The sequence below is a fragment of the Carya illinoinensis genome, chromosome 11, assembly GCF_018687715.1.
Source record: "Carya illinoinensis cultivar Pawnee chromosome 11, C.illinoinensisPawnee_v1, whole genome shotgun sequence".
In the NCBI taxonomy this organism is placed as follows: domain Eukaryota; kingdom Viridiplantae; phylum Streptophyta; class Magnoliopsida; order Fagales; family Juglandaceae; genus Carya; species Carya illinoinensis.
Window position 1 is genome coordinate 2,417,930 of NC_056762.1, and position 25,480 is coordinate 2,443,409.

The window sequence follows — 25,480 nt, forward strand, 5'->3', positions numbered from 1 at the left end:
TTAAATTTAAATTGAGTCTAACATTCAAATACACAACTCTCGAATAACTAAACTTATCTCCATTCGAAACCTTCTTACACATGGGATCCGCAACCTTTTCGGGAGAATACTTTAATTTTTTTTTTCACATAAAATTGTTATTTAGTTTCTTTTTACAACTTTTAAAAGGCTAGCAAAATTCACATTTTATTAAAGTGAAAATATAAAATATGAATTTGTATAGGCCAATAAAATTCAGAACTCTGAGAAACAGAAATGTGAAATCAACCCACACCTAAGTTACATAAATCCAACTGTATTATGCAATGATCATAATAAAACAACTCAATAGGACCAAAATTCATTTGAAAATTTTAAGAGACGTAAATAAGGAAGACTTATAAACTAGATTAATTCTTTTTTTGTTTTTTGTGTGCATACATTATAAAAATAAATAGAAGGTGACTTTTACTTTTGATAGGGCCGGACTTAATTGTTTCCCAATTGACGAATTATATACTATTAACTATTTATATTAAATAGTTTTATCTTATAATTTAAGGACTTTGCTAGACGTAGTCGGCAAATGCAGTCGGCTGTACGGAATAAATAAAAAAAATTATAAAAATATTTTTTTTTCATGGTTGTACAGAATGAATAAAAAAAAGTTATAAAAATAATTTTTTTTATATAGGTCCCATATTAATTCATTTTTTTCAAAGCGACTGCACGCTGACTGCATTTGCCGACTGCAAAAATTATTTCTCATAATTTAATAATCACGAAGGCCAAGACTCCTGCGGGTCCGTTGTTAAATCACTATTTTTCTAAAAACTTTAAATCGAATAGAAGATGTAGATTATTATATAATATGAAATTCGGATCCGGTCATGGCCGGATACTCGGATCCGCATGAGCACCCCTAATTATATTTATAATTGAGTCTAATATATTGAATATTTAGTTCGTAAGTTGAAGCATAGAGTTAAAGCTCAAATTTAGAATTTCTGTTTTAATATCATATGAAATCATTATTAATTTTAAAAATTTAAATTAATAAAAAAAATATAGATTTAATAAATGAATAAAATATTGAGACAGGACTCAAACTCAAAACGTGACTTTGATATTACTATAATTTAACATTTATCCTAAAAATTTAAACTGAAATAGATAAAAGAGAAAAGCTTGTATGCCGCCCATGTTGATCGCTGGTTAGTTTTTTCTTTTTTTACTTAATAATTAAGGAAATAATTTTAAATATATTGGTGTATTTTTTTATTTTTTAAAATATTTAAATATATTAAAAAATATGAAAAGAAAATTAAAATTTTTTTTAAAAAGTAACCAACAATCAAATAAAACGACATTATTCAGGCGGTAGAGTAGCCCGCTCCATGGATAAATTATTGTATTTATTATGGACGGACTACATGCATCAAGGATAGCTATCAAGAAGGTTACCAATCGTTGCTATATTTTTTTTTACTTTTTTTTTTAATGTTTGAAAAGCATTTTTATATGTAATTTTTTTTTTTAAAAAAATACTAAAAAGATAAACCCACAAAAATGTTTTAAAATAAAATAACTAATGAATATATTTTGTCGGTACACTTATCATTTTCCATTTATTATATATCTCAACATTTTAGCTAATAATGTTGATGAAGAGGGGCTAACTCTGTTCCTGATATTTTAGCTAAAAACGCTCTTAGAGCCAGTGAGGATATTGTTGACTTGGAAGTATGTCCCTCATGTATTGTTTCTGTCAATTGAGGTTATCAATGAAATGATTCCTTTTATCAAATAAATTACACTAACGAATTAAAAAAAAAATGATAATATGATTGTCAAATATATTCATTAAATGTGTCTATTTATATTTTTTATTTTTTATTTTTTTCTTAACATTTAAAGAAGTGATTATTAGTTATTTTTTCTTACCATACTCTCTCAATTGTATACAGCTCAAGTTATTCACAATAAAACTTAGAAAAATCATATATTCAATTGCCCAGGGTAAACGCCGCTCAAGCGGCTGCTAATGTGGATTCATTTAATCGAAACGCACCGTTTCAATTTCAGAAATTTCACTCAAAAAATTTTCCTCATCGAAATACACCGTTCCTTTGCAATTTCACAGCCGTCTCTCAAAATTTCTTTCCTTCCACTGCGTTTCCTCTCCTTAGTTTAGAACTCTCTCTCTCTCAATCCTTCCATGATTACCCTTCTGTCGAAGATAGCACGTCTCTTCTCTCGAAGCCGCCGCCCTCCCTCCCTCAATGTCGCAATGGTTCTCTGTGTGGGTACTGTGGGTGTTTATATTTTTCCCTTCGTTGGGTCTGAAGTGCTTTGTGTTCTCTCTAATTTCGCTCCATTTCAAGATTAAGCCAATCAAATCTAATGATGTGGGAGTTTATTGTTGTTGTTGTTGGGTTTGGGAATTAATCATTGGTGGAAAAGAAAGGAGTTGAAGTAGTTCAAAAGACCTAGCCCACCGGATCGTGAAGGATTTGGGTACTGGTGTTTGTTTCTTGATCTATAAACAAGTATGGGGAAATAGCTAGAGCAAAAGTCTGCAACTTACTTGGGAAAGTAGAACATGTTACTCTCCTGTGATCAGAATTGATGTTTCAGCTTTAAATACGAGTTCTAAGAGCATAGAAGCAAACATTGCTACAAGAACTCTTTCTAGTGACATCCATCCTCAGTCTGGTTCAGTTCCGTGTTGCTTGTTCTATGTTGGGTTTTCTGCATTCTTGTTTATTTTTTTAATGCTTTTTTCAAATAAAATATTTTGGAATATGAAAGGTTTTTGAATGCTCTGTTATGAAGTATTCTTTGGACAATAAGCAGATACTCTGGATTACAAAGAATGCTTTGGAGAATATTCTTTTAGAAGAATGAACTAAAAGAAATTCCTTAGCCAAACTGATGAAGAGAAAAGAAAAAGGAAAAAAAGTAAAGCTTTTCTAGATTATTCTAAGATGCTTAAAAGCAGACTATATTTTCTTTTTAGCGATAGAGGGAGTGAGTCTCTTCTGCTAGTTATGCTGTAGTCGCCGAATGAACATGGAACTAAAGACCAAAGAGAGAGAGAGAGAGAGAGAGAGAGAAAGGAGCGAGTAGTAGTAGTGTTCTATTATTGATGAAAACGAGACCCACAAAGATCACCAAAATTATCTCTTGAAGCTCATCTACCCACGAAGATCATGAAGGGAGACCCCTCCCTTTGAAGATGAAGAGCTCGTGCACTTGTCGTTTGTAAATTTTTTTCTTTCAGATGCCTAGTTTTTTCCTTCTATTTTTCTCTGTTTTTCGTTTTCTTTCTTTTTTTTTCAAGTGACAGGTTGATGTGGCAGGCGACTCCCCCGCTATTGCAACTCCCGACTGTACGTGTTTATATAATTTTGTTTTTCCAATCTCCTAATGATTTATTTTTATTGATTTCTTATGATATATAATTTTGTAAGTTTAATCTTTGTTTTATTCTCCTATGAATTGAATTGTTTATTTACTAATGTCACATTTATAATGTTATTTGAGGTGCATTTACAGTTTCAAATGTGGTATAGTTTTTTATTTTTTTTTCTTTTTAACCTAAAAGAAGAGATTTTTTTATTATAATTATAAGATCAAATTATGTAATATTTATCATTGTATTTTTGGATTTTAAAATTTAAGTATTATATGTTTATTCTGTAAATAACAAACATACAACATACGCTTTCGATTTTAGATGTTAAGAGTAGTAATAATAAGTGGAATAGTATATTTACAATTTTTCATAAAAAATAAATTGTAACTTCTTAATATTTTAAACATATAAAATTTGGTTTTTACTATTTTACATAGACATGTGTGAGAATGTTAAATCAATTACTTTTTTAATTTTTAATATTTCTTATACTGTCATAGAAAATTGAAATCATTAAGAAATTTTTGAGGATTTTATTTTTGTGTCTTAATAATGCTAAAAAATGGTTATGAAAATTCTTGAAGTAAATTAAGATGATATGGTTTTTATTATTAAAGTAAGAGTCAAACAGCCTTTGGAGAGATGTAATGATGAAATTATTCTTTGTAGTACTAAATAACATGATGTAGAATATGTTAATATATATATATATATACTATAACATTTTTAATCGTTAATTTCTTTGAAAATTTATATAATGGTGAAATTTATAAATAAATGTTTGATAATTACTGAGAAATTATCTTCTCACAAAGAAGAGAAGATTTAATAACATTCTTCGATAATCTGTTAGTATAGTCCATAATTTAAAAATATTTTCTCCCGTATAAATATGAAATAGATTCATTTTTTTAATATAGAAATATAATAAAATTACCATCAATATTATTTCTAATTGGGCACACGTGCACTACACGTGTACTATTTTTATTGAATTTTTTGCTTTTAAATTTCTTTTCTCACATTCTTATTTACTATTTTATACTATTTTTATTTTTATTTTTTATATTTATAATCTGGGTGCACGTTGTCCTTGTTAGTAAAACTTTAAATACATATACTAGGTACAGAGGCATGTGGTCATGATCACTAGTATATGGTATAAATTATAAGGAGGTGATGGAACCTTATTATTTTTATATAAATAAAAGAAGAAGCCATACGACTTGTTGATGACAATGCTCCCTCCTCTGTGTTTTGTTTTTCTCTCCGATCCTTAGTATAACTTGGACCCACCCATCCAGACGTGAGACGACCATCTTCTTCTAGCCAAACTCAAAAGACCCCCCGACAAAGTTGGGTATAGCACAGACAAAAGTAGTTTTTATCCAAGCTAGTTTCTGTAGTGACAAGATCTCACCAGACTCTGGAGGCCGTTGTGGTACTCACTCCTCTCAGAAATTCTTTTCGGATTTAGCGTATAAGGGAATAAGATCAGGACATCTTCATTCCAACTCCATTCCTATATATAGCTTCTAACTAATTTAGGGTTTGAGTTCATACGAGTTAAAAACAGGCTAAGTTGGATAACAAAACCATCTCAATTCAACTCGTTTAATCATTATAATTTTTATATAAAATATAATAAATAATTTAATTTTTTTAAATCTTAAAATAATAATAATATTAAATAAATATTTTTTCAACTTTTAATTTTCATTTACAACTATTTCATCTCATCTCACTATCCAAATCCTACCTAATACTCTCATTGAAGTTTCCTGCATGGAATTATAGTAAAGTCCTCCTCTTTCCGGTATGCAAATTTGCCTGGTTTGGTTATCAAGACATTTCATTTCATATAATTATTACAACATTCTTAAATTTTTATACAAAATATAATAAATAATTTAACTTTTTCAAATTTTAAAATAAAAATTATATTAAAAATTATATTATAATAATATTTTATTCAATTTTTAACTTTTTATGTCATCTCATCTTATTTTATCTGTATAACTAAACCATACCTTGATTGGATACAAGTCTAGAAAGTATGAATCTCATATCAATTCTTTAAATACAAGTGAGATCTAGAGTAAAAAGGTGAGCTTTATCAAGGGAATTCATTGTTTCTCAAAAGAGTTTGAGCCTTCAGCTTTCTCAAATCATTTTCCTTAACAATTTTTTCCTTATAAAATGAGACTTCATTACTAACCAAGATCTTAGAACAAATAACAAACCAGAAATTAAAATCTAATTAACAATGAGCAGCTACATTAGGTGGATATTGCCTAAATCACATATGACGCATGCAAAAGAGTCTTCTCTCTATCGTCTTCTAGAAGGCAATTCTGGTGAAGTTAGTTTATCTGCTCTATTTCCGAGGGAATATGAGGAAAGTGCGTTCGTTGGTGATGGAGGGAAGGGTGATGGATGATCTAGAAGAGATTTGTGATCGTTTGAACTTGAATGAAGAAGAAACTACACCAACCGTAGTGGATATTGGAGATCTGGAGGAGTTGAAGAAAAAAGGAGATATGAGTGTGGTGGGGAAACTCTGTTCGGAAAGAGCAGTAAGGAAGGATGTAGTGAGATCAATGATGCAGAAGTTGTTGAGAGTTAACAAGAAAATGAAATTCTATGAGATCGAGGTGAACTATTTTGTTTTTACATTTGATACCCAGGCGGATAGAAATAAGGTGCTCGATGGCTGTCTTTGGTCATTTGATAGCTTTTTGTTGGCACTCAAAGTGTTCGATGGAAGTACTCAGCAGCATTTAATTGATTTCTCCAAAGAAAAGTTCTGGATTCAACTGTTCAATTTGCCATTAGGAGGGATGAACCGAAGACTGGGGGAGTTGATTGGAAATTCAATAGGGAGAGTGGTGGATGTGGACACCAAGGAAGGCAGTATGGCATGGGGCGATGCTTAAGAGTAAAGGTTGAATGTGACTTATCGAAAGCCCTGGCCAGAGGTAGAACTATATTGTATGAAGGTAAACAAATGTGGATTCCACTCAAATATGAGAAACTACCAAAAATATGTTTTCATCGTGGATGTATTTGTCACAATAAAAAGGGATGCAATGGTGGTGAACAACTGGGAGGGAAAAACCAATTTGGTTCATGGCTGAGAGCCCTAGCAGCAAATCGAAAAAGAATAGAGAGAAGGGGGGAGGGCAATTCACAGAGTTTTGAATCTAGGTTTGAAGAAGTTGTAATGGTGGAGGGAATGGAAATTACTAAAGTAGTTGAGGAGGGGGAAAGAGCAGAAGAGAAGGGAAAGGGATTGGAAGAAAACACTAAGGGAGGGGGTGAAAGAACAAAGTGGGGGAAGAGGAGGGGTGGAATACTGAAGGGGAGAGACTAGTAGATAGGGTGAATACTCAAAAAATGATCATAAGGGGAATTAGGAGTAGAAAAAAGTATGATGATGGGTAGTGAAGTAAAAAATTATGAGATTAAGGTAGGGGTAACTAAGAGGAGTGTTAAGAAAGAGACAAAACAGCGGGGAAGTGGATGGAAGAGAAGGGCAAGGGGTAGAGGAATAGGAGTTGAACCAACTAGCCTTACTTCCTCATTAAAAAGAGGTGTGGAGAGTTGTAGACTGGAGGAAAGGGAAGATTGTGGCAGAGAGAAAAAAACAAGAGTTGAAAATGAAAAGGAGGGTATGATATTGGTGGAGGTATTGGCGGAGGTTGTGAAGCAGCCCTGCCAGCAGCTATGAATCTATTATGTTGGAACTACCGAAGGCTTGGGAACCTTCGGACAGTTCATGACCTTAGCAGTATTGTTAAGGAAAAGTACCCAAAGTAGTGTTTCTTATTGAGACAAAGGTTAAGGGGAGTAGAGTGGAGAGTTTAAAGCATAGATTAAAGATGGAAGGGTGCTTGGCCATAAATTTAATGGGTAGAAAATGGGGGTTGGTGTTATTCTGGATGGACAAAAAAGCATTGGAGTTGATTAGTTACTCTCAATAGCATGTGAATGTCAAAGTTCATGAGAATGATGGGAGAGTGTGGGTTTTCAATGGCTTTTACGGTCATCCAGATATAGCAAAAAGGAAATACTCTTGGAATTTATTGTCAAGAATTATGCTAGAAGAAGGGTTAGCTTGGTGTGTAGTAGGAGATTTCAATGAAATCCTAACACAAAATGAGAAGGTAGAGGGAAAAATAAGAGCAGAAAGTCAAATGAGAAACTTCAAGGAAGCTTTAGAGGTGAATGAGTTGTTTGATGGGGCTGTGTGGGTTCTGTGTTCACGTGGAGCAATGGTCATTTTGACCATTCTTTCACTAAGGAGAAACTTGACAGATATGTAGTGAATAATGAATGGAGAAACATGTTTAAAGATTTTGTGGTGGAAGGTTTGGTGGCTAGATGCTCTGATCACAAACCAATGCTTATGACTGTTCTGACGGCTGAGATACTAAGAAGGAAGAGAAAGTCTATGTTTCATTTTGAGGCAAGTTGGTTGAAAGAGGAGGATTGTGGGAAAATGGTGGAAAAAGTTTGGTTTGGAAAAAAAAAAAAAACTCATGAACCAATGAGGCAAATTCAAAAGTTACTAAACACTTACAGTGGTACTTGGATAAAGAGCTTCAGAAAAAGAGATAAGGATAAGAATGGTAGCATAGAGAAGTTAACTTTCATAATAAAAGAGTTACAAGATATGGAAGGGCCACAATACATAGCAGAGATCCAAAAGCCACAGGGGGAAGTGGGCAACCTATTAGAACAAGAAGATATAAGGTGGAAACAGAGGGCGAAAAGGAGCTGGTACAACTCAAGAGACAAAAATACAAAACATTTTCATGCCTGTGCCAGCCACTGAAAGAAGAAAAGCCAAATACTTTTTGTAGTTGATGCTCAGTCAGTGTTGAGGAAAAATCATGAAGAGATAGTTGAGACTTTTAGAGGGCATTTTTCTGAGGTGTATAAATATGAAAATCCACCTCAGGAAGTAGTAGAAGAGTGTGTTAAGGAGATGGAGGTTAGGATGACAAGCAGTATGAATGAAGAGTTGATTAAGGCTTTCAATAGAGAAGAGGTAGAGGTAGCTTTGAAGCATATGGGGCCTTATAAATCCCCAAACCCCGATGGATGTAGTGCCTTTTTTACCTAAACATGTGGTGTAAAATTGGGACAAATATTAGTGAAGCTGTTTTGAGCTATTTAAATGGGAGTGGCAGGTTGAAAAACTCTTTGAGTTTTACTTATGTGGCCCTAATTCCTAAGGTTGCCAACTCAAAGAAAGTGGGGGACTATAGACCAATAAATTTGTGCAATGTATTATACAAGTTAATTGCAAAGACTTTGGCCAACAGAATGAAAAAGGTATTGCATGCTATTATCTCCAAAAACCAGAATGCATTTGTGTCGGGGAGATTGATTGTGGACAATATTATAGTGGCTTATGAGACTTTGCATACTATGAAATGTAGACAAAGGGGGAGAGTGGGAAGTATAGCCATAAAACTTGATATTTCAAAAGCTTACAATAAGGTTGAGTGGTCTTTTTTGAAAATGGTAATGGTGAAGATGGAGTTTAGTGAGAGATGGGTAAAGTTAATCATGGATTGTGTTACTTCAGTCACTTACTCAGTGTTGATAAATGGAGAACCAGGGAATGTGATTTGCCCAATTAGAGGTATGAGACAAGGGGATCCTCTGTCCCTTTACCTTTTTCTATTTTGTGCTGAAGGCTTAAGTACTTTAATCAATGGGGCAGAGGCTAGAGGTGAGTTACAAGGTGTAGCTGTGGCAAGAGGAAGAGAAAGAATTACACACTTGCTCTTCGCGGATGATTGCATAATTTTTTAGAGAGCTTGTTGGAAGGAATGAGAAAAAATCAGTAACATCTTGAAGAAGTATGAACAAGCATCCAGCAGTGTTTAAACAAACAAAAGACATCCATAATGTTCAATTCCCCTGGCAGGAATGTAGACTGTGACATAATTGTACAAGAGTTGGGAGGAAGGGTGCATAATAACTATGAAAGGTACCTAGGTCTACCTACAATGGTGGGTAGATCTAAGTACAATACTTTTAGAGGCATCAAAGATCGAGTCTGGCTCAAGATCAACAACTGGAAGAACCATTTTCTCTCGCCTGCAGAAAATGAGGTACTTTTAAAAGCTGTTATACAATCAATCCCTACTTATTATATGAGTGTCTTTTCATTACCAAATAAATTGTGTAAGGAGTTGGCTGTATTAATGTCTAAATTCTGGTGGGGTCAAAAAGAAAATGATAATAAGATAAAATGGATGAGTTGAGGAAAGTTGGGAGCTTCAAAATACAATGAGGGACTAGGGTTTAGAGAGTTAGAGAGCTTTAATCAAGCTCTGCTAGCTAAATAATTATGGAGAGCACTTAAGGATCCTTGTTCTTTAGCTACAATAGTTTTGAAAAACAAGTATTACAAACAGTCTACTGTATTGGAAGCAAGGCTGGGAAACAACCCCTCACTGATATGGAGGAGTTTATGGAGTTCTTTAGAGTTGCTCAAGGAAGGATTAGTGTGGAGGGTGGGTAATGAGAAGAAAATAAAAATTTGGGAGGATCCAAAGCCATCCTCCTACAAAATTCAATCAGGAAAATGGAGGGAGGAGTTAGTGAGGGAAGTTTTTAGTGAAGAAGAAGCTGGTCTGTTTTGTACACTACCCATTAGCCAATTTGGTAGGGAGGGTAGACTGATTTGGGCACCTGCTAAAAAAGGTATTTTTAGTATAAAATCTGCTTATCACTTTCAATTGAGTAGAAAAAGAAGAATCAATGGGGAGTCATCTGTGGGTTCTGAAGGAAGTGAGGGTTGGAAGAAGTTATGGATGCAAAATGTTCAAGGTGTAATAAAGATGTTTGTATGGAGGACACTAAACAATTGCTTACCTATAAAAGGAAACCTATTCAAGAGGAGAGTGGTGGAGGATCCGCTATGTCCCATATGTGAGAAAGAAAATGAAACAAGTTGCCATGCTATCTAGAGTTGTCCTGTTGCAATTGATGTATGGGCTGAGGAGGGTAGCCCGATTAAAAAATGGGCATAAGGTGAAATGGATATAGGGATGATATGGAAGAAAATGGTGGAGAGGCTGAATGAAGAAGAACTGGAATTAATAGTTACTGTGATGAGGTATATCTGATTGAGGAGGAACAAATATGTGTTTGAAAAGGGATTTACTAGTCCAAAGGATATTCTTATACAGGCCAGGCATAGTACTACAGAATTTCAGTAAGATCAAACCAACAAATCAGAGACTATTATGCGAGTCAACAGAGACATGGTAAGATGGAAGGCTCCTAAGGATGCTGTTGTTAAAGTCAACTGGGATGCAGCTTTTGACAAAAACTCTCTACAGATGGGGCAGGGATAGTAATTCGTGATGATGAATGGGAAATCCTGGTGTTTCTTTGCATGTCAAAGTCTCATTTTGGCTCCCCAGCTACAACAGAGATAATAGCATTGTGGAGAGCATTGACTCTATGTACATAATTAAATATCTCTACAACAGCCTTCGAAGGTGATGCTTTGGGAATTATTAAGGCTGTCAATAGCAAGGAGGAGACTTGGAAGTGGAGTGGCCAGTTGGTTGAAGATATCAGAGAGTTGTTAGTAAATAGACCTTTGTGGAAAGTTTAACATATTTACAAAGAAGGAAACGGGTTTGCACATTTTTTAGCAACATTTGCTTACAATGTAAATGAGGAACAAGTTTGGATAGAAGACGGCCCAGAAGGCTATTTTAGTTTCTTTTTACAAGATAAGAATTGTAATGAAAACAACTGATGAATGACAGAGGTATTGTTTTGATTTCAAAGAAAAAAAAGGGGTGGATATTGCCTATGTGAAAACCTAGTGGACATGGTGGGATTTTGATTCAGGCCGGCGGTATGCTTCCGGTTACACTGTTGGATGATGCCCATTGAGCATTGGCATGCGTGCATCAATGTGGAGAACAGTGTATTTTTATCACTTCCCAACTCTCAAAGTTTCGCAACATTAATCTTGTATCTCTTATAATAACTTCTACAATCAACTCTTGAGTTCCTTGATGTTCCTTTAAAGTTGATATAGCTCTTTGAGAGTCTCCCTCTACTATGATATTCTTTAAATACTTGAACTGAAATTCTTTACTCCTATGAACTCTGCTATAACTTCGCATTGATTTGAATTCCAGCTCCTTGTGCTCAACTACTATGAATATAATTTTTCCACCATGTGATTAGTATATTAAAGCAAAGGTGTTGCCATTTGGTCTGACTACTACATAAAATGCGATTGAAAATTTTTCTGTAGGAGGGGACCATCTGATTTTGTTATTCAGCTCTTTCCATTCTCATGCATTATAGTAATCCCTATATGAATGGCTAACTCTTAAAACAAATTGGTCTAAAGATAGGATTTGAGACTCATGGACACTCTAATTTATGTAAAGCCACATATTATCCATTGCAATTACAGCAAAAAGTTAGAATTTGTGGATATTAGCTGCCAAAATTTGAAGGTTATCCCCAAGATCTAAAATACACAAAACCCAATTATTGATATCTTGTATTCCAATGGAGGAGATGTGAAGAGGCCATGTGAATTGTCTCCAAAACAATTTTAGAGTAGGAGCACTCTAAGAAAAGGTGGGAGGAAGTTTCATCTGCAGATTTACAGATTGGACATAGCACTTGATCTTCATTAAGAGAAATGCAACTTTTCAATAAGGATTTTGTTTGAAGGATATTATAAAAGGCTTTCCACATGAAAGAGTTTAAACATGTCTTGAATTTTTAGAGATCGTATTCTTTTTCCAAGTTGAGGTATGCTGGGAAGGGTAGTGCTACTGTTTTTGTTTACTAAGATAGAGTATACAAATTTGATTGATAGTCTAAGGTGAGATTTGGATAATGAGATGAGATGAAATAAGATATTTTTAGATAAAAATTGAATAAAATATTATTAAAATATTATTATTATTTTGAAATTTAAAAAAATTGAATTATTTATTATATTTTATATAAAAATTTAATAAAATTGTAATTATGATATTAATATGAGTTAAGACTATATTTGTATCCAAACCTAGAATGTATCCTTACCTATTATAACGAAAATGTGGGGGCATGATTTTAGCAACAAATGATTTTTGGCATCAGAACTTACAAAAAATTAATGTGATGATCAGTCATCTACCGCCATCGACTCGGAACTTAAATTTGGTCCCCAACAAGTGTAAAGGATTTTTTTTTTCATATATTTTTAAAATATTTTTAAAAAATATAATAAAATTTATAATATCAATAAAAAATACTTCTTTATTATATAAAAAGAATAAAAATAAAAAATCGAGAGAAATGCATCCATCATTTCTCTTTCAAACACTTTCAAATCCAGATGCTTTAAAAGGGATTGTCGAGGATTCCTAGGAACCGACGTTAGCTGACAATAGAAAAGGGTATGGAAGCAATCTAGATTCTAGATTCCAAATGCTATAAAACAAAAAATATATTATATTGGAGATACAAATTTAGAACCGAATGTCTATATTAGTGTAGGAGCTTGCAGCTGCAAATGGGCCAACCGGATTAGAACGTAACATACCAGGTGTCCTACAATTACTCATTAATAGTAAAATTTTATTACATATAAATACAGTTACGTATTAATCTATATATTAATACTGATTTATTCATATTTAAAATTTAAATTAACACTATTTTCAATAAAATTTATTTTTTGACCAATCACATCATATTAGTGTATAGATTAATGCATAATTATACTTGCAACTATATTTTTTCTTAATTATAAATCAAGCAAAGCAAATCCTACATTAATTATTACATGGTAACCCGTATTCCTGCTTCTTTGACTAGAAATGTTTTAACTATAAAAGATTATATAAAATATAAAATAAATCTAACGGATAATAATAAATTCTATTAATTTATAAATATATTTTTATATATCTTCTTATTATACGGAGTGCTCCACTTCCCTTTATTGGACTACACAATATTTAAAAAGCATCAAAGATATGGTACTGCCTAGGTAATATTAAAAGCCAGTGGCTTAGCCACCAGGAGAAGAGGAACCTTTTTGTGCATTGTAATCCCAACTGCTTCTTCCATATCCAGTTCTTCCCTCTTTACCCCATCAGCCATTTCCCAATCAAAACGATGCAGCAGATTTGCCAGTGCAAGTTCAATCAGCTGGGTAGCAAATTGTATTCCAGGACAACCCCTGCGGCCAGCTCCAAATGGTAACAGCTCGAAGTGTTGTCCTCTAAAATCCACTGAGCTATCCAAGAATCTCTCGGGTCTAAACTCTTTTGGATTCTTCCAATATTTTGGGTCTTCTCCTATGGATTTAGCATTGAAAAACACCCTTGTTTTTGCTGGAATATGGTACCCTTCAATTGTGCAACTCTCAGTTGTTTCCCTGGGAACAAGTAATGGGGCTGGAGGATGAAGTCTAAATCCCTCCTTTACAATTGACTTTAGATAAATGAGTTTCAGAAGGTCGCTTTCTTCCACCTTTTGTTTTCCCTTCACAATTTCTCTCACCTCAACTTGCGCTCTTTGCATTACAGATGGGTTCCTTATTAGCTCAGACATTATCCATACTATTGTGGCTGAAGATGTATCTGTGCCTGCAATAAACATGTCCTGTATTGGCCATAAATGGTAAATTCTAGCAAAAGTTTATCAAGCAATTGGATAAATGAAAACAATAGGAAAAAGTAAAGAAAGAAAGAGAAGCTGCATACAGTGAGGACAGCCTTAATTTGGTCAATATGGAGCGGGAGTTCTTGATTTGAGTCTTTCTGAATTCGGAGCAGTACAGCAACAAGATCTTCATCATTTTCAGGTTTAGAGCTTCGGTGCTCCTCAATCACTTTTTCATAAAACTCATCCAGTTGTCTAAAATTCTTTTCCACCCTTTCTTCCAGACCATTAAACTTGTTGAGCCAACCCATCCATGGAAAGAAGTCTGCTATGCAGAATCCTCCCAATAAATCCTGTGTCTCACGAAGAGTCTGATGCACTCCACTCTTGCTGTCACTTTCTCCACCATCATATTTCTTCCCAAAAGCCACACGGCAAACGATGTTATTTGCAAGCGAAAGTGTCAGTTCACTAAGATTGACAGGGCCAGAAGAAAGAGATACAGAATCAAGCATATGTGCAACCTCTTCGTCCCTCACAGACTGAAAAGATTGGACCCTCTTAGCACTAAGTAGCTCCAAAATCACAATCTTCCTGACCTCTCTCCAGTAATTACCATAGGGAGCAAAGGACACAGCGGAGAGATTATAACTAAGGCTCTTTGCAGCGTAAAGAACTGGTCTTCCTGAAAAGACACGATCATGGGTTTTGAAGATCTCTCTTGCCATGTCTGCTGAGGAGACTATTATAGTTGGTATGAAGCCCAGTTGCAAGAACATGAGCGGTCCGTACTCAGCAGAAAGGCGTTGAAGAAATCGATGCGGCATGCCACCAAGCTGGTGCAGGTTCCCAACCAGAGGCAGCTTTCTAGGACCTGGAGGGAGCCTGATCTTTGCCTGATCAGGTTTCTTCCTTTGCCTCAACAATAATAAATACAGAGAGGGTAGAAGGAAAACCAAGAATGGCATCAAGAAAATTTGGGTGCTCATGGTGTTGCAGCTTTGGAACAATGAAAGAGGAGGCACAGTCAGTTCTCAGTATAAATGGATTTGTGTAAAGAATACACCTACACTTATAATTTTAATTACTTTTCTTTTAAAATTTAAATTTTAAATATCAAATTTCATAATTTTGAATATATTTGCCACGTGCAAAATAATTTTTTTTGTTTTTTCTAAGTTTTCTAACTACAAGTATTTTTCTTGTGTAAATGTGGCCTTGGGACCTTATGGAACTGCGCACGCATCCTCCAGCTTTCCCCATTGAATAAAACGTTTTTGTAGCCACATCCTCTATTTATTGACTCTACTAGTAAGGCGCTACGTGCACGGCACGTATGCCCCTTGCACGTGACGCCCGGTTGAAGCAAAAAAAAAAAAAAAAAAACCTGTCAAAAGATAAAATCTTCTCACAAAAATAGATTATAGTAGCAATTTATTTAAAAAAATGAAAAAGTTAAATAAAATATTCTAAATAAAAAAACAGCATCATCTCATAACAACATATATATCAAAAAAATGTCAAAAAACTCCTTAAAAGACAGATTATGAAGAACAGTAAGGCTCTACACCAATGGGTTCAGTGTCAGTATAAGTGCCAAACCGAGACACCACTGACGTATGCCATGTGTCTATTAAACTGGCCGAAACTGAGGATTTAGGAAGAGAAAACCGATTATATAGGTCTCAACGTGCGTCGGTGCGGTCTTCAGTCTACCATCAGCGTCTTCTATGAAGGAGGAGGAACTGAGGAAGAAGGAAAAGGCGTCGTGCCATTGTCTGCCATGAAAGAAGAAGAAAGTTACAGAGATGAAGAAGACGACGCGGAGAAGAAGAAGAGGAATGGGGGGTTATTAATTCATTTTGAGACAGCACCGTTTGACGCCATTCTATTATATATATTTTTTTAACATTCAAACCATAAACAACGTTGTTTCACTTATTTAAGTGAAATAGAGCCATTTTATATACATATATTCCAAAATATATATATATATATATATATAAAGAGATCGGATTGGTCAGTTTAGCAGTTTTCCAGGGGTTCAAACCGGTGCCGAACCGTCAATGTCGGTTTTCTCTCAATTCCTCTTGCCTGCTGACTGGTTCTTTGTTGGTTTTGGTTAGTTCCGTGCTCTAGCAGTCGGTCTAATTGGTTCACTGCTGGTTTGGTCAGTTCCTGTACACCTAGTAGTATATACAAGGCAAAAGATTTTTAAAGAAAATAATTTTTTTTTATAATTCGAGGGAAATATATATCCAAAATTGATGTTCTTTATAAACTTACAAGATGGATAGAGACGATGTTGAATCTCTTGTGCCATTATTGGTAGACTTCATTTAGTTTTGCATCAAAGTTTATCATCTATTCTTCTCTCAAGCCTGCATCACAATGGTTTGTAGGTATGTTAAATATTTCTATATGAAATAAATTTAAAATTTAGAAGATCTTGGAGAAAAATAATACTATCTCAAATATTTATTTTAAATCTAATGGATGATTTTTAAATTGAGCTAAGTGTTTAAAAATATTTCAAATATTTAAAAAGTCTAAAATTATTTTAAATGAGATTTTTTGTGTATTAATGAACCAAGCCTATTTTTAAGTAAGTCTCTTTAAATTTTAGAATCCAAAAATAATATAGTTTTAAATTTTTATTTTATTTAAATGATTTTATTTTTTTAGAAATAAAAAAATCTACTTACTTAGATGAATTTATTTCTCCTAAGCATTATTTATTAAAATTCATTCTTTTATTTTTGAAGAATATTCTTTTTGGATTAAGAATACAAATTTTTGTTTTAAAATTTAGCGTATTTCCCTTCCTTAAATATTTTCTTTATTTCTTATTTTCTTATTTCTCTATGTATTATTTTCACCCTTAGATAAAAAATGGGACACATTTACAGGTAGGATCGGATTGCCCAAAACCCTAATTCCTCCTCTCTTTCTTTTCCTTCTCCATCTCTCTCCCCATGTCATCCTTCTGCCTCACTCCCTTCCCGTCTTCCATTCTCTCACTCTAGCGACCTCTACTGCCGTCAATAGCTCCATCTCAGACTACCGTCACCGCTATGCTCTGTATGTGTGTGTGTGTGTGTATGTGTCAAGGGTTGAATTTTGGGAGATTAATCTGAATGAGTGTAGCTATATGGATGATGACAATCAATTGTAGTTGATTGTATGTGTGAATGTAATGTTGTTTAAGTGTAAATAGCTGGCCATGTCGTTTTGGGTAATACGTATGGTCTCATTAAATAGAACGGCATCGTTTGATGCTTTACTTGTAATCAGTCAATATGGCGTCGTGGTATCCTAACTGTAATAACAGACTCATTTCATGAATAAATAGAGGAATGGAAGGAAGGATCCCATATCCTGAATTTGATGCAAGAATCATCTCTCTCTCTGAATTACTTCTACTTCTCTTCTTCCTCTAGTTTTCTTGGAAAGTGACTTTCTCGAATTAGTCTATAGAAAGGGCCCATTACACACACACACACACTCTCTCTCTCTCTCTCTCTCTCTCTCTCTCTCTCTCTCTCTCTCTCTCTCTCTCTCTCGTCCCCTCTACATCTCACCCCGTTAATTTCTCTATTTTCTCTCTCGGTAGCTCCAGCAACGCCATGCACCACCTACAACCACCACGAGCAGCAGGGGCGTGACCTTGGGCTACGACTGGTTGAAAGAGTATGGGTGTTTGGTCTTTGGCATCCAACAGGGGCGCTTACTTGGCCTACTACTGGTTGAGGGAGTAGGGGCATTTGGCCGAATGGTCGCTTAGCATAACTTGAAATAAAAGCAAACTTTTTTACAAAATTTTTCGACCATATATCAAATAAAATATATTTTTACAAAATAATAATAGTTTAATAAGTTAATTTATGAAAGTTACATTCATTTAAAATATAATGTATAGTGCAAAGTCTTGTGTAGTTATCCTTATTCATCCTAAATTGGATTTGGAATCCAATAGGGCAATCTTGCTAGTACAAATGGGACTACCAATTGAAGGAAGGAAAATACTAAGGCCACCGCTGGGGGCCACCACTGGCCAATTTTTATTTTTTTATTTTCTTTTTCTTTTTCTTAATGATTAAGAAAATTTTTTTTAATATTAATATAAATTTTTTATATATTTTTTAAATATTTAAAATTATTAAAAAATGATTTGAAAAAAAAAAAACAAAAAAAAAGTTTTTTTAAGCCTAACGGTGGATCCAGCGGGAGCCACCAGCGATAAGTGTAGCATTGTCCTTGAAGGAAAAATAAAATAATTTAATCAATAGATTTGAAAAGTAGTGCTCTTTATTTTTTCTTTCTTTTTGGAGGGTTTTAATATGCATTAGACTTATATATGATAATATTATTGTTGTATATGAAAGTATGCACACCATGCAAACTTGAATGAAAGGCAGAACAGAAGGCTACATCACACTCATATCTAGTAAGTATGTACTGTTAGTTATTTCATTCTTATAAATGGGATCCCATAGAGAAATTTCAAGCCTTTAAGAGGAATCAGATAGAGGGACCTCCTTTCCCCTTATTTATTCATTCTTAATTTGTTCAGAAGTTTTAAGTTGTATATTGAACAATGCTAAGGAAAAAGACCATATATCAGGGACACCTTTTGCTCGAGGTTCTTTACAAATTAACCATTTATATTTATATTTTTCCAGATGCCAACCTTCTTTTCTACAAGGCTAATTTCTAGAATGGGGCAAGTTTTTCAGATTTCTTGAAACATGAATATGCATCAGGTAAAATATTGATTCTAAAAAAAAATCAATCTTCTTTAGCAGAAACACCAGACAAGAAATCAAGGATATTATCTTGGCAACAATATGAATTAGAGCTACAAAGTCATGAGAAATATTTGGGTTTATCTTCATATGTGGGCAATACAAATCAAAAGCCTTCAATTCAATACTATACAAGATTAGAAATAAGAGGAGTAATTGGAAGGTGAAATTCTTATCACAAGCAGGTAAAGAGATCTTCCTCAAATCTGTTATTCAGGCTATACCCCCATATAGCATTGGAATTTTCTAGATATCAGCAGTTTTATTGAAGGAGATTAATAGAGTTATGCAAAACTTCTGGGAGAGACAAAAAAATCATTTGTTAAACTGGCAGCAGTTAGGAAAGACTAAGAGTGTAGGTGGCCTTGGTTTTAAGGACTTCGAAAATTTTAATCTAACCTTGCTAGCAAAGTAGGTATGGAGGCTAATTCATCATCCACAGTCATTGGCATCAATGGTTTTAAAGTCTAAATACTTTCTTTGAATAGATTTTCTCAATGCTATTATGGGAGGCAATGTATCCTTTATATGGAAGAGTATAGTGGCAACTAAATAGCTTTTAAAAGAAGGCTTGATATGGAAAATAGAGAATGGAGAATCAGTGAAGATATGACAAGATAAATGGGCTCCTAGACCCCCTTCTTTCAGGATTCAAACTCTAGTGAGGCTATTGGATGAAAATGCAAAGATCAAAGAATTGATAGACAATGACTCAAAGCATTGGAATCTTCCTTTATTGAAAGAACTCTTCTCTGATATTGATTATGAGATTATTAGTAGACTTCCCATAAGTCTATGTAATAGTTCAGATAGGTTGGCTTGGAGGTGTACTATAGATGGTAAATTTTCAATTAAAAGTGCATACCATCTACAAAGAGAAATCATAGAAAGAAGGAAGTGGCAATCATCCAGCAATAACTTTAACTTAGAGATCTAGCAAAAAATATGGAAGCTAAAAGTTCCAAATTCTGTCGAAGTCTTTCTTTGGAGGGTTAGTCATGAGGCTCTTCCCATAAAACTTAACCTGTTTAAAAGAAATGTGGTGAATTCACCTAACTATCCTTTATCTTTGTAGAAACTATAGTACATGCTTTGTGGAGCTGTAGGTCAGTTTAGGATGTGTGGGGCTCATGTTCAAGAAGATTACAGAAGTGTAGTGTTGAGGATATCCCATTCAAGGATTTGCTCACTTATTTCTATTCATCCATGAAAGAAGAGGAACTAGAAAAGATAGTAATAACAACTCATCATATATAAAGAAGAAGGAATATTTGTCTTTGAAGAAAGATTCATAGCTTTTGGAAAACTGGTTCTCCATTCACACCAAGCACATGATGATAATGGAAAATCACTGCAAAAGGTTACCATTAGTGTAGGAGAATAGATCACCAATGGACCGCACCTCCCCCCAACACTTATAAGATTAATTTTGATGTAGCTATTGATAAAACCCAATGCAAAGTTGGAATAGGAGTCATTGTAAGAAACTAGGAAGGTAGAGTACTAGCAACACTAACATCATCTCGGGAGATATTTCTAGATGCACAGTTGGGGGAATCCATTGGAGCTCTAAAACTCATTATTCTTTGCAATGAACTGGGACTGCAACAAGTAATACTCAAAGGAGATGCATTGTTAGCGGTTAATGCTATCAAAAGCTTTGAGTGGAAATGGAATTCAGTGGGGTTGATAATAAAAGATGTCAAAAATTTGTTGGGAAAGGTGAATTACTGGTCTATTAGGCATGTTCCTAGGAGTATTAATAATGTTTCTCATGTGTTAGGAAAGAATGCTTTAGAACCCTTTAAGAAGAGTATTCAATTAGTGGAGATTTCTCCTTCTATACATTTTTTGGTTAATGAGAATCAATAAGATCAGTCCTTTTCTTAAAAAAGAAAAATATTATTTTCAGTTAATTTTTCTTAATTCACCTAAAAGAAAATATTCAATCCCAATATAAAAGAGAGTAATATTAAATACAATATTAGAATTATGTGTAAGTCTCACGTATTGCTTTTCAAAAAAAAGGAGTCCACAATTAAAAATAATATATATTTTTTTTCATTTAGTTTGCTAAACTTGCAAACTTTAGGATTCCAAATATTATTTTTCATATAAAAATAGTATACTCACAAAGTGACGTGCCCTTATGTGATTTGTTAAATCTACTTTAATATAAAAGTCATTTTATAATTTAACCTACTATATCTAACCACATTATTTTATAAATTTAATTTTATACCATTCCTTTATAGTTAAATCATATTTTTACATATAGTCAGTATTAAAAAGAAAGGAAAGATAAAACGTTTTAGCATATAGTGCACTGGCCCAGTTGTTATAAGCCCTATTCCATAAGTTGAAAAAGGAATTATTAGGTAATCTCTAAACGCGGGTATGACAATGATACTCCGGACCCATCACAACAGCCATGGCCCATGACATTAAAGTTTACTTTTTCCATTTCCGGCTTTCCATTCTCATCCAGATCTCATTACCCAGGGTTTGACAATACAACAAAGATTTCCATATTTGAAGGCATAAACTAATTTTTGTCACAAACAGTACTACTACTCCACACACGTTTATACCATTTAATTTGGGTTGGAAAATGATACTATACTTGTTGAGTTTGTCCATTTAGTTTGATGGTTCATGTAATTTATTTTATTTTTTTAATATTTTTTACATAATAATTAAGGAATTGAGTATTAATGTATCAGTTTTTTTTTTAATATTTGGAAAAAAAAACAAAAGAGAAAAGAAAAGTGCAATTTGTACTAGGAGTCTACGAGCACAAGTAAACAAACTTAGGTGGCATAGTAGCACTATCCATTTGGGTTTGCCTTATATTTGACAATGTTAAAGTATATATTTCATCTCAACTCAATAACCACTTTACTTATAATTATTTCAACAGTGGACTTTTTATTTTATTTTTATTTGAAAAAACAACAACTATCACTACTACAGATGAAGTGGACTTATAGATAGGGAGAGTATAAAGATCCCATAAAATTTTCTTTGAGGTATTCCATTGATTTAATGAAAATTTTCTAAAATTTATAAAGTTAGGCGACTTGTGCCATGCACAAAGATAGCTAATTTATTAAATAAAACTTCTATATAACTAATAGAACAATTAAGGGTAGAGAGGGATCAAAGTAATTTTGACAATCAAGAATCATAACTAATTAATTAATTATATGCACTTTTGATTCTACATGCCTTGGCTCATGTCCCGGACATGCAGCAGGCACCCATGGAGGCTACTAGCGGAGCGTAGTCCCTGGGTGTAGGCCTGCACATTCCTTTGCGCTCCCATGCTTACCCCAGTACCACTCAGCGAGGTGATAGGCACGCCATCAGCACATAGCTCGAACTCGTGCCTTGCAGGCAAGGCCAATGGCATACCTACTAGGCATGCCATCCAGCGCACAGGTCCAGCCCGTGCCTTGCAGCCCCAGCGTCCATACCATCAACTTGGGCCATGCATGCCATCGCCCAGGCCACCAGCCCAGGCCGTGTAAGACCAGCGCCCAAGCCACCTGACTGGGTCTCATAGTAGTAGCACGACATCGCTCTGTCCCCACCATTAGGCCTAAGCATGGCACCATACCATGCCCACCATCAGCAGGCCACGCACAGCACCATGTCGTGCCCACCACCAGGCCAACGCATGACACCATGCCATACCATTCAGCCAACCATCGGACCGAACCAGGACTAGCCCAGCCGTGGGCCATGCACCATTCTTACCCACCATGGGCCTTGCATGCCACAGCCACCATAGGGCCTTTTATCCATTATGTTTATTTTATTTATTTGTTTTATTTATCTAATTTAATAATTTGCTAAGGACCTTTTGGGAGTTTTCTATTTGTAAGTTCTATAAATAAGACCCTTAGTCATTTCATTTGCATTTTTTGAACATTTGATATTTGCCTTGTATGGCCGGTCATTGTGCCTAGGATTATCTATTCGGTGCTTAGCACTAGGGTTTCTTGGGGTGCAATTCATGAATCTCCAAGGAGAAAGATCACATCTTGTAATTCATGAATATGTGTGATTCTATTTATCTTTATTTGTCATTTGAGGTTTCTTTTCAATCTTTGTGCAATTCGTGAATCAAAGTTGATTGGATTATCTTTTGTTCTTTGGAATTTATCTTTGTTATTGTTATGGAGTGTTGTTGATTAGAGTGGCATTGTGTGGACTCGAAATCTTCATTGGGATTTTTGGATCTGTGATTGAGTTCTTCAAGTTATTCTTGTGATCATGCATTTTCTTGCATGGTCATAAATTTTCCTTGAGAATTCTTGAAGTTACCCTTTTGCCAAACATAATATTCGGCCAACCCTAGCCCCACCATTTACCTTACACGCCTACACCACTTTCCATAGTCGACCATCAATCAAAATCCTAATTACCATATTGAGCCATTCGGCCATAGCCTAATTGGATTGACCGAAACCCTACTTCCCATATTACCCCCACCATATCTTTCCATATATTATTTGATTAGTCATTATCCCTTAATTGACTCAATATAATTTCATCCCCAACCAAATCAAATCCAACCCTTATCCTTTATCCCTATATTCGATCAACCCATTACAAATCAAAATTCAAATTTCAATCCAAATAATTTAGGAGATCACCATCCATCTAAGCCCTTGCCGAATCCCATCACTACCCTTGGCCAAAACACACATCCAACCCTAGCCTCATTCACCCACCTTCCAACCTTAAACAACTCAAGTGGCGCCTAACACCCAAGAGAGACCTTGCCGTGCCCCATTACCACCATACCCGAGATCACCATAGCCTATACACCGCTATTATTCCCACCACTAAACACTAGCCTCCATTCATCAAAGCTCCCATATTGGGCTACAAGTGGTTAAGACCAAGCAAATAAGTCCATTCGGTCAATCAAGGAGCAACAAGGAGAGGATAGACCCCTTAGTGTGTAAGGGCTTGACCGAGGTCCCCAACACGGTTCCCTGCATTGCCCTTACTCGGACAGGACGGTGGACGCAGGGCGGTGGGGACATTATCCCGCGGCCCACTCCTATTTATTAGGAGATTAGATTTAGCAAGTGAGATGAGATATAAAATTCTTATCTCACTTCATTTCATCATTATAACTTTTTAAAATTTTTACACAAAATATAATAAACAATTCAATTTTTTTAAATTTCAATTTAAGTTTTTAAAATTTTAAAATAAAAATAATATTTTAAATTTTCATCTAAAACTAAAAATTCTAATTTCTAAAACTACCCAGTCTCGAGCAAAATACAATACCGGAAAAAAAAAAAATATCCTTACTTTTTTCAAGTTAGATTTCTAACAGATAAGAGCATCCCCATCCGGGTATGCATATGAGAGTTTTCCCTATAATTTAGGGAATTATTTAGGGTTTTGCTCAAAAAGCCCTCCCCAATCCGATCCCCATTTTGCGATCTCTGTTTCCAGTCTGTACAAGAGTTCTCCATCTTTATTGAAGTACTGTACATTCGTATCGTGTATTTGGCTCCAACATTCTCCCCTTCCGTCCCGTGTCTTCTTCTCTCTCGCTAGGGTAAACGGTTTGCTTCCTCCCTCGCACTTCAAGGACCATCGATTGTAGATTGAATCGCCAATTTTTGTAAGTGAAAAACGTTGAATTTCTCCATCAAGTTGTTTGTCTTCCCCAAATTTTCTTCTATTTCTCTTTTCCTCTCTCTCTCTCTCTCTCTCTCTCTCTCTCTCTCTCTCTCTCTCTCTCTCTCTCTCTCTCTCTCTTTCTCTCTCTTCCCCTTTTTCTTCCTCCTGACGCCATGATCAAGTCTGTGAAAGATGAAAATTCATCAGTAAGCTATGTGGCTTGATGAATTTAAAGTTATATTGATGAAATTTTAGGTCTTGATTATTTCTTTATCGCAGCTCTTGTTATTCTCTAATCTCGGTGTTGGGTGTAATTTGCAGGTAGTTTTTTTCAAGTTCTCTGTGTGTGTGCATGTGCGCGCGTGCGTGCTACTTTCTGATTTAAAAATGTAGCTTTAATGAGATTTGTAGTAGCATAATATACATGTCAGCCCCATTATCTCTCACATGGTGTATTTGGCATGAATAAAATGCATGGATTTATAGTCACTAAACACTCTACTGAAGAAGTTAAAGATGATGTTTTGAGATTCTTGTTTGATTGATTGATAGCAACTACTAGTGGAACCTCTTCATTTTGGATTTTATGGACCTTTGTAATGTTAGATCTTAAGTTTCACTTTGATTGGGATCGTGTACATCTTCTTTACTTAAGTGCTTGCTGCTTGTCAAACGAAAACATGACACTTTTTTAATTCAGTCTTTTGTGTAAAGCAGTTGACTAGCCATAAACTTGTATGTCTATATTACAATAATTTCTAAATGATTAATCAATAGAGATGGTGAGTTTGTAACAATAGGCTTAGCTCACTTATCAAAAGGGGAAAAAAATCTCCAGCTAAGCTATCTTTTTCTCTGTCCTCTCTATTTTTTCCTTCCTCTGTTTCAAGGTTGTATGAGTTCTGCATATCAAAACTCAAGTCTCTTTTAGAATGTTTCAAGGATAACATTCTTGGTCTCCCTA

The 25,480-nt window shown here is 34.6% G+C and overlaps 1 protein-coding gene across 1 annotated transcript; it reads right to left on the reverse strand.

Annotated features, from left to right (window-relative positions):
• Positions 1-13,311: 13,311 nt before the first annotated feature.
• On the reverse strand, positions 13,312-15,119 carry LOC122280598 (cytochrome P450 71A9-like). Its single transcript, XM_043091563.1, has 2 exons — positions 14,161-15,119; positions 13,312-14,059 (listed from the first exon to the last, which is right to left on the reverse strand). The coding sequence occupies exons 1-2, from the start codon at positions 15,046-15,048 to the stop codon at positions 13,439-13,441; spliced, it is 1,509 nt and encodes a 502-aa protein (XP_042947497.1). The 5' UTR covers positions 15,049-15,119; the 3' UTR covers positions 13,312-13,438.
• Between the last annotated feature and the right edge of the window lie 10,361 nt (positions 15,120-25,480).

Coding starts and splice junctions, on each gene's coding strand:
- LOC122280598 (XM_043091563.1), bottom strand. CDS start 15,048: ATGAGCACCCAAATTTTCTTGATGCCATTCTTGGTTTTCCTTCTACCC. Junction 14,060..14,160: donor AAATTAAGGCTGTCCTCACT/GTATGCAGCTTC, acceptor TGGCCAATACAG/GACATGTTTATTGCAGGCAC.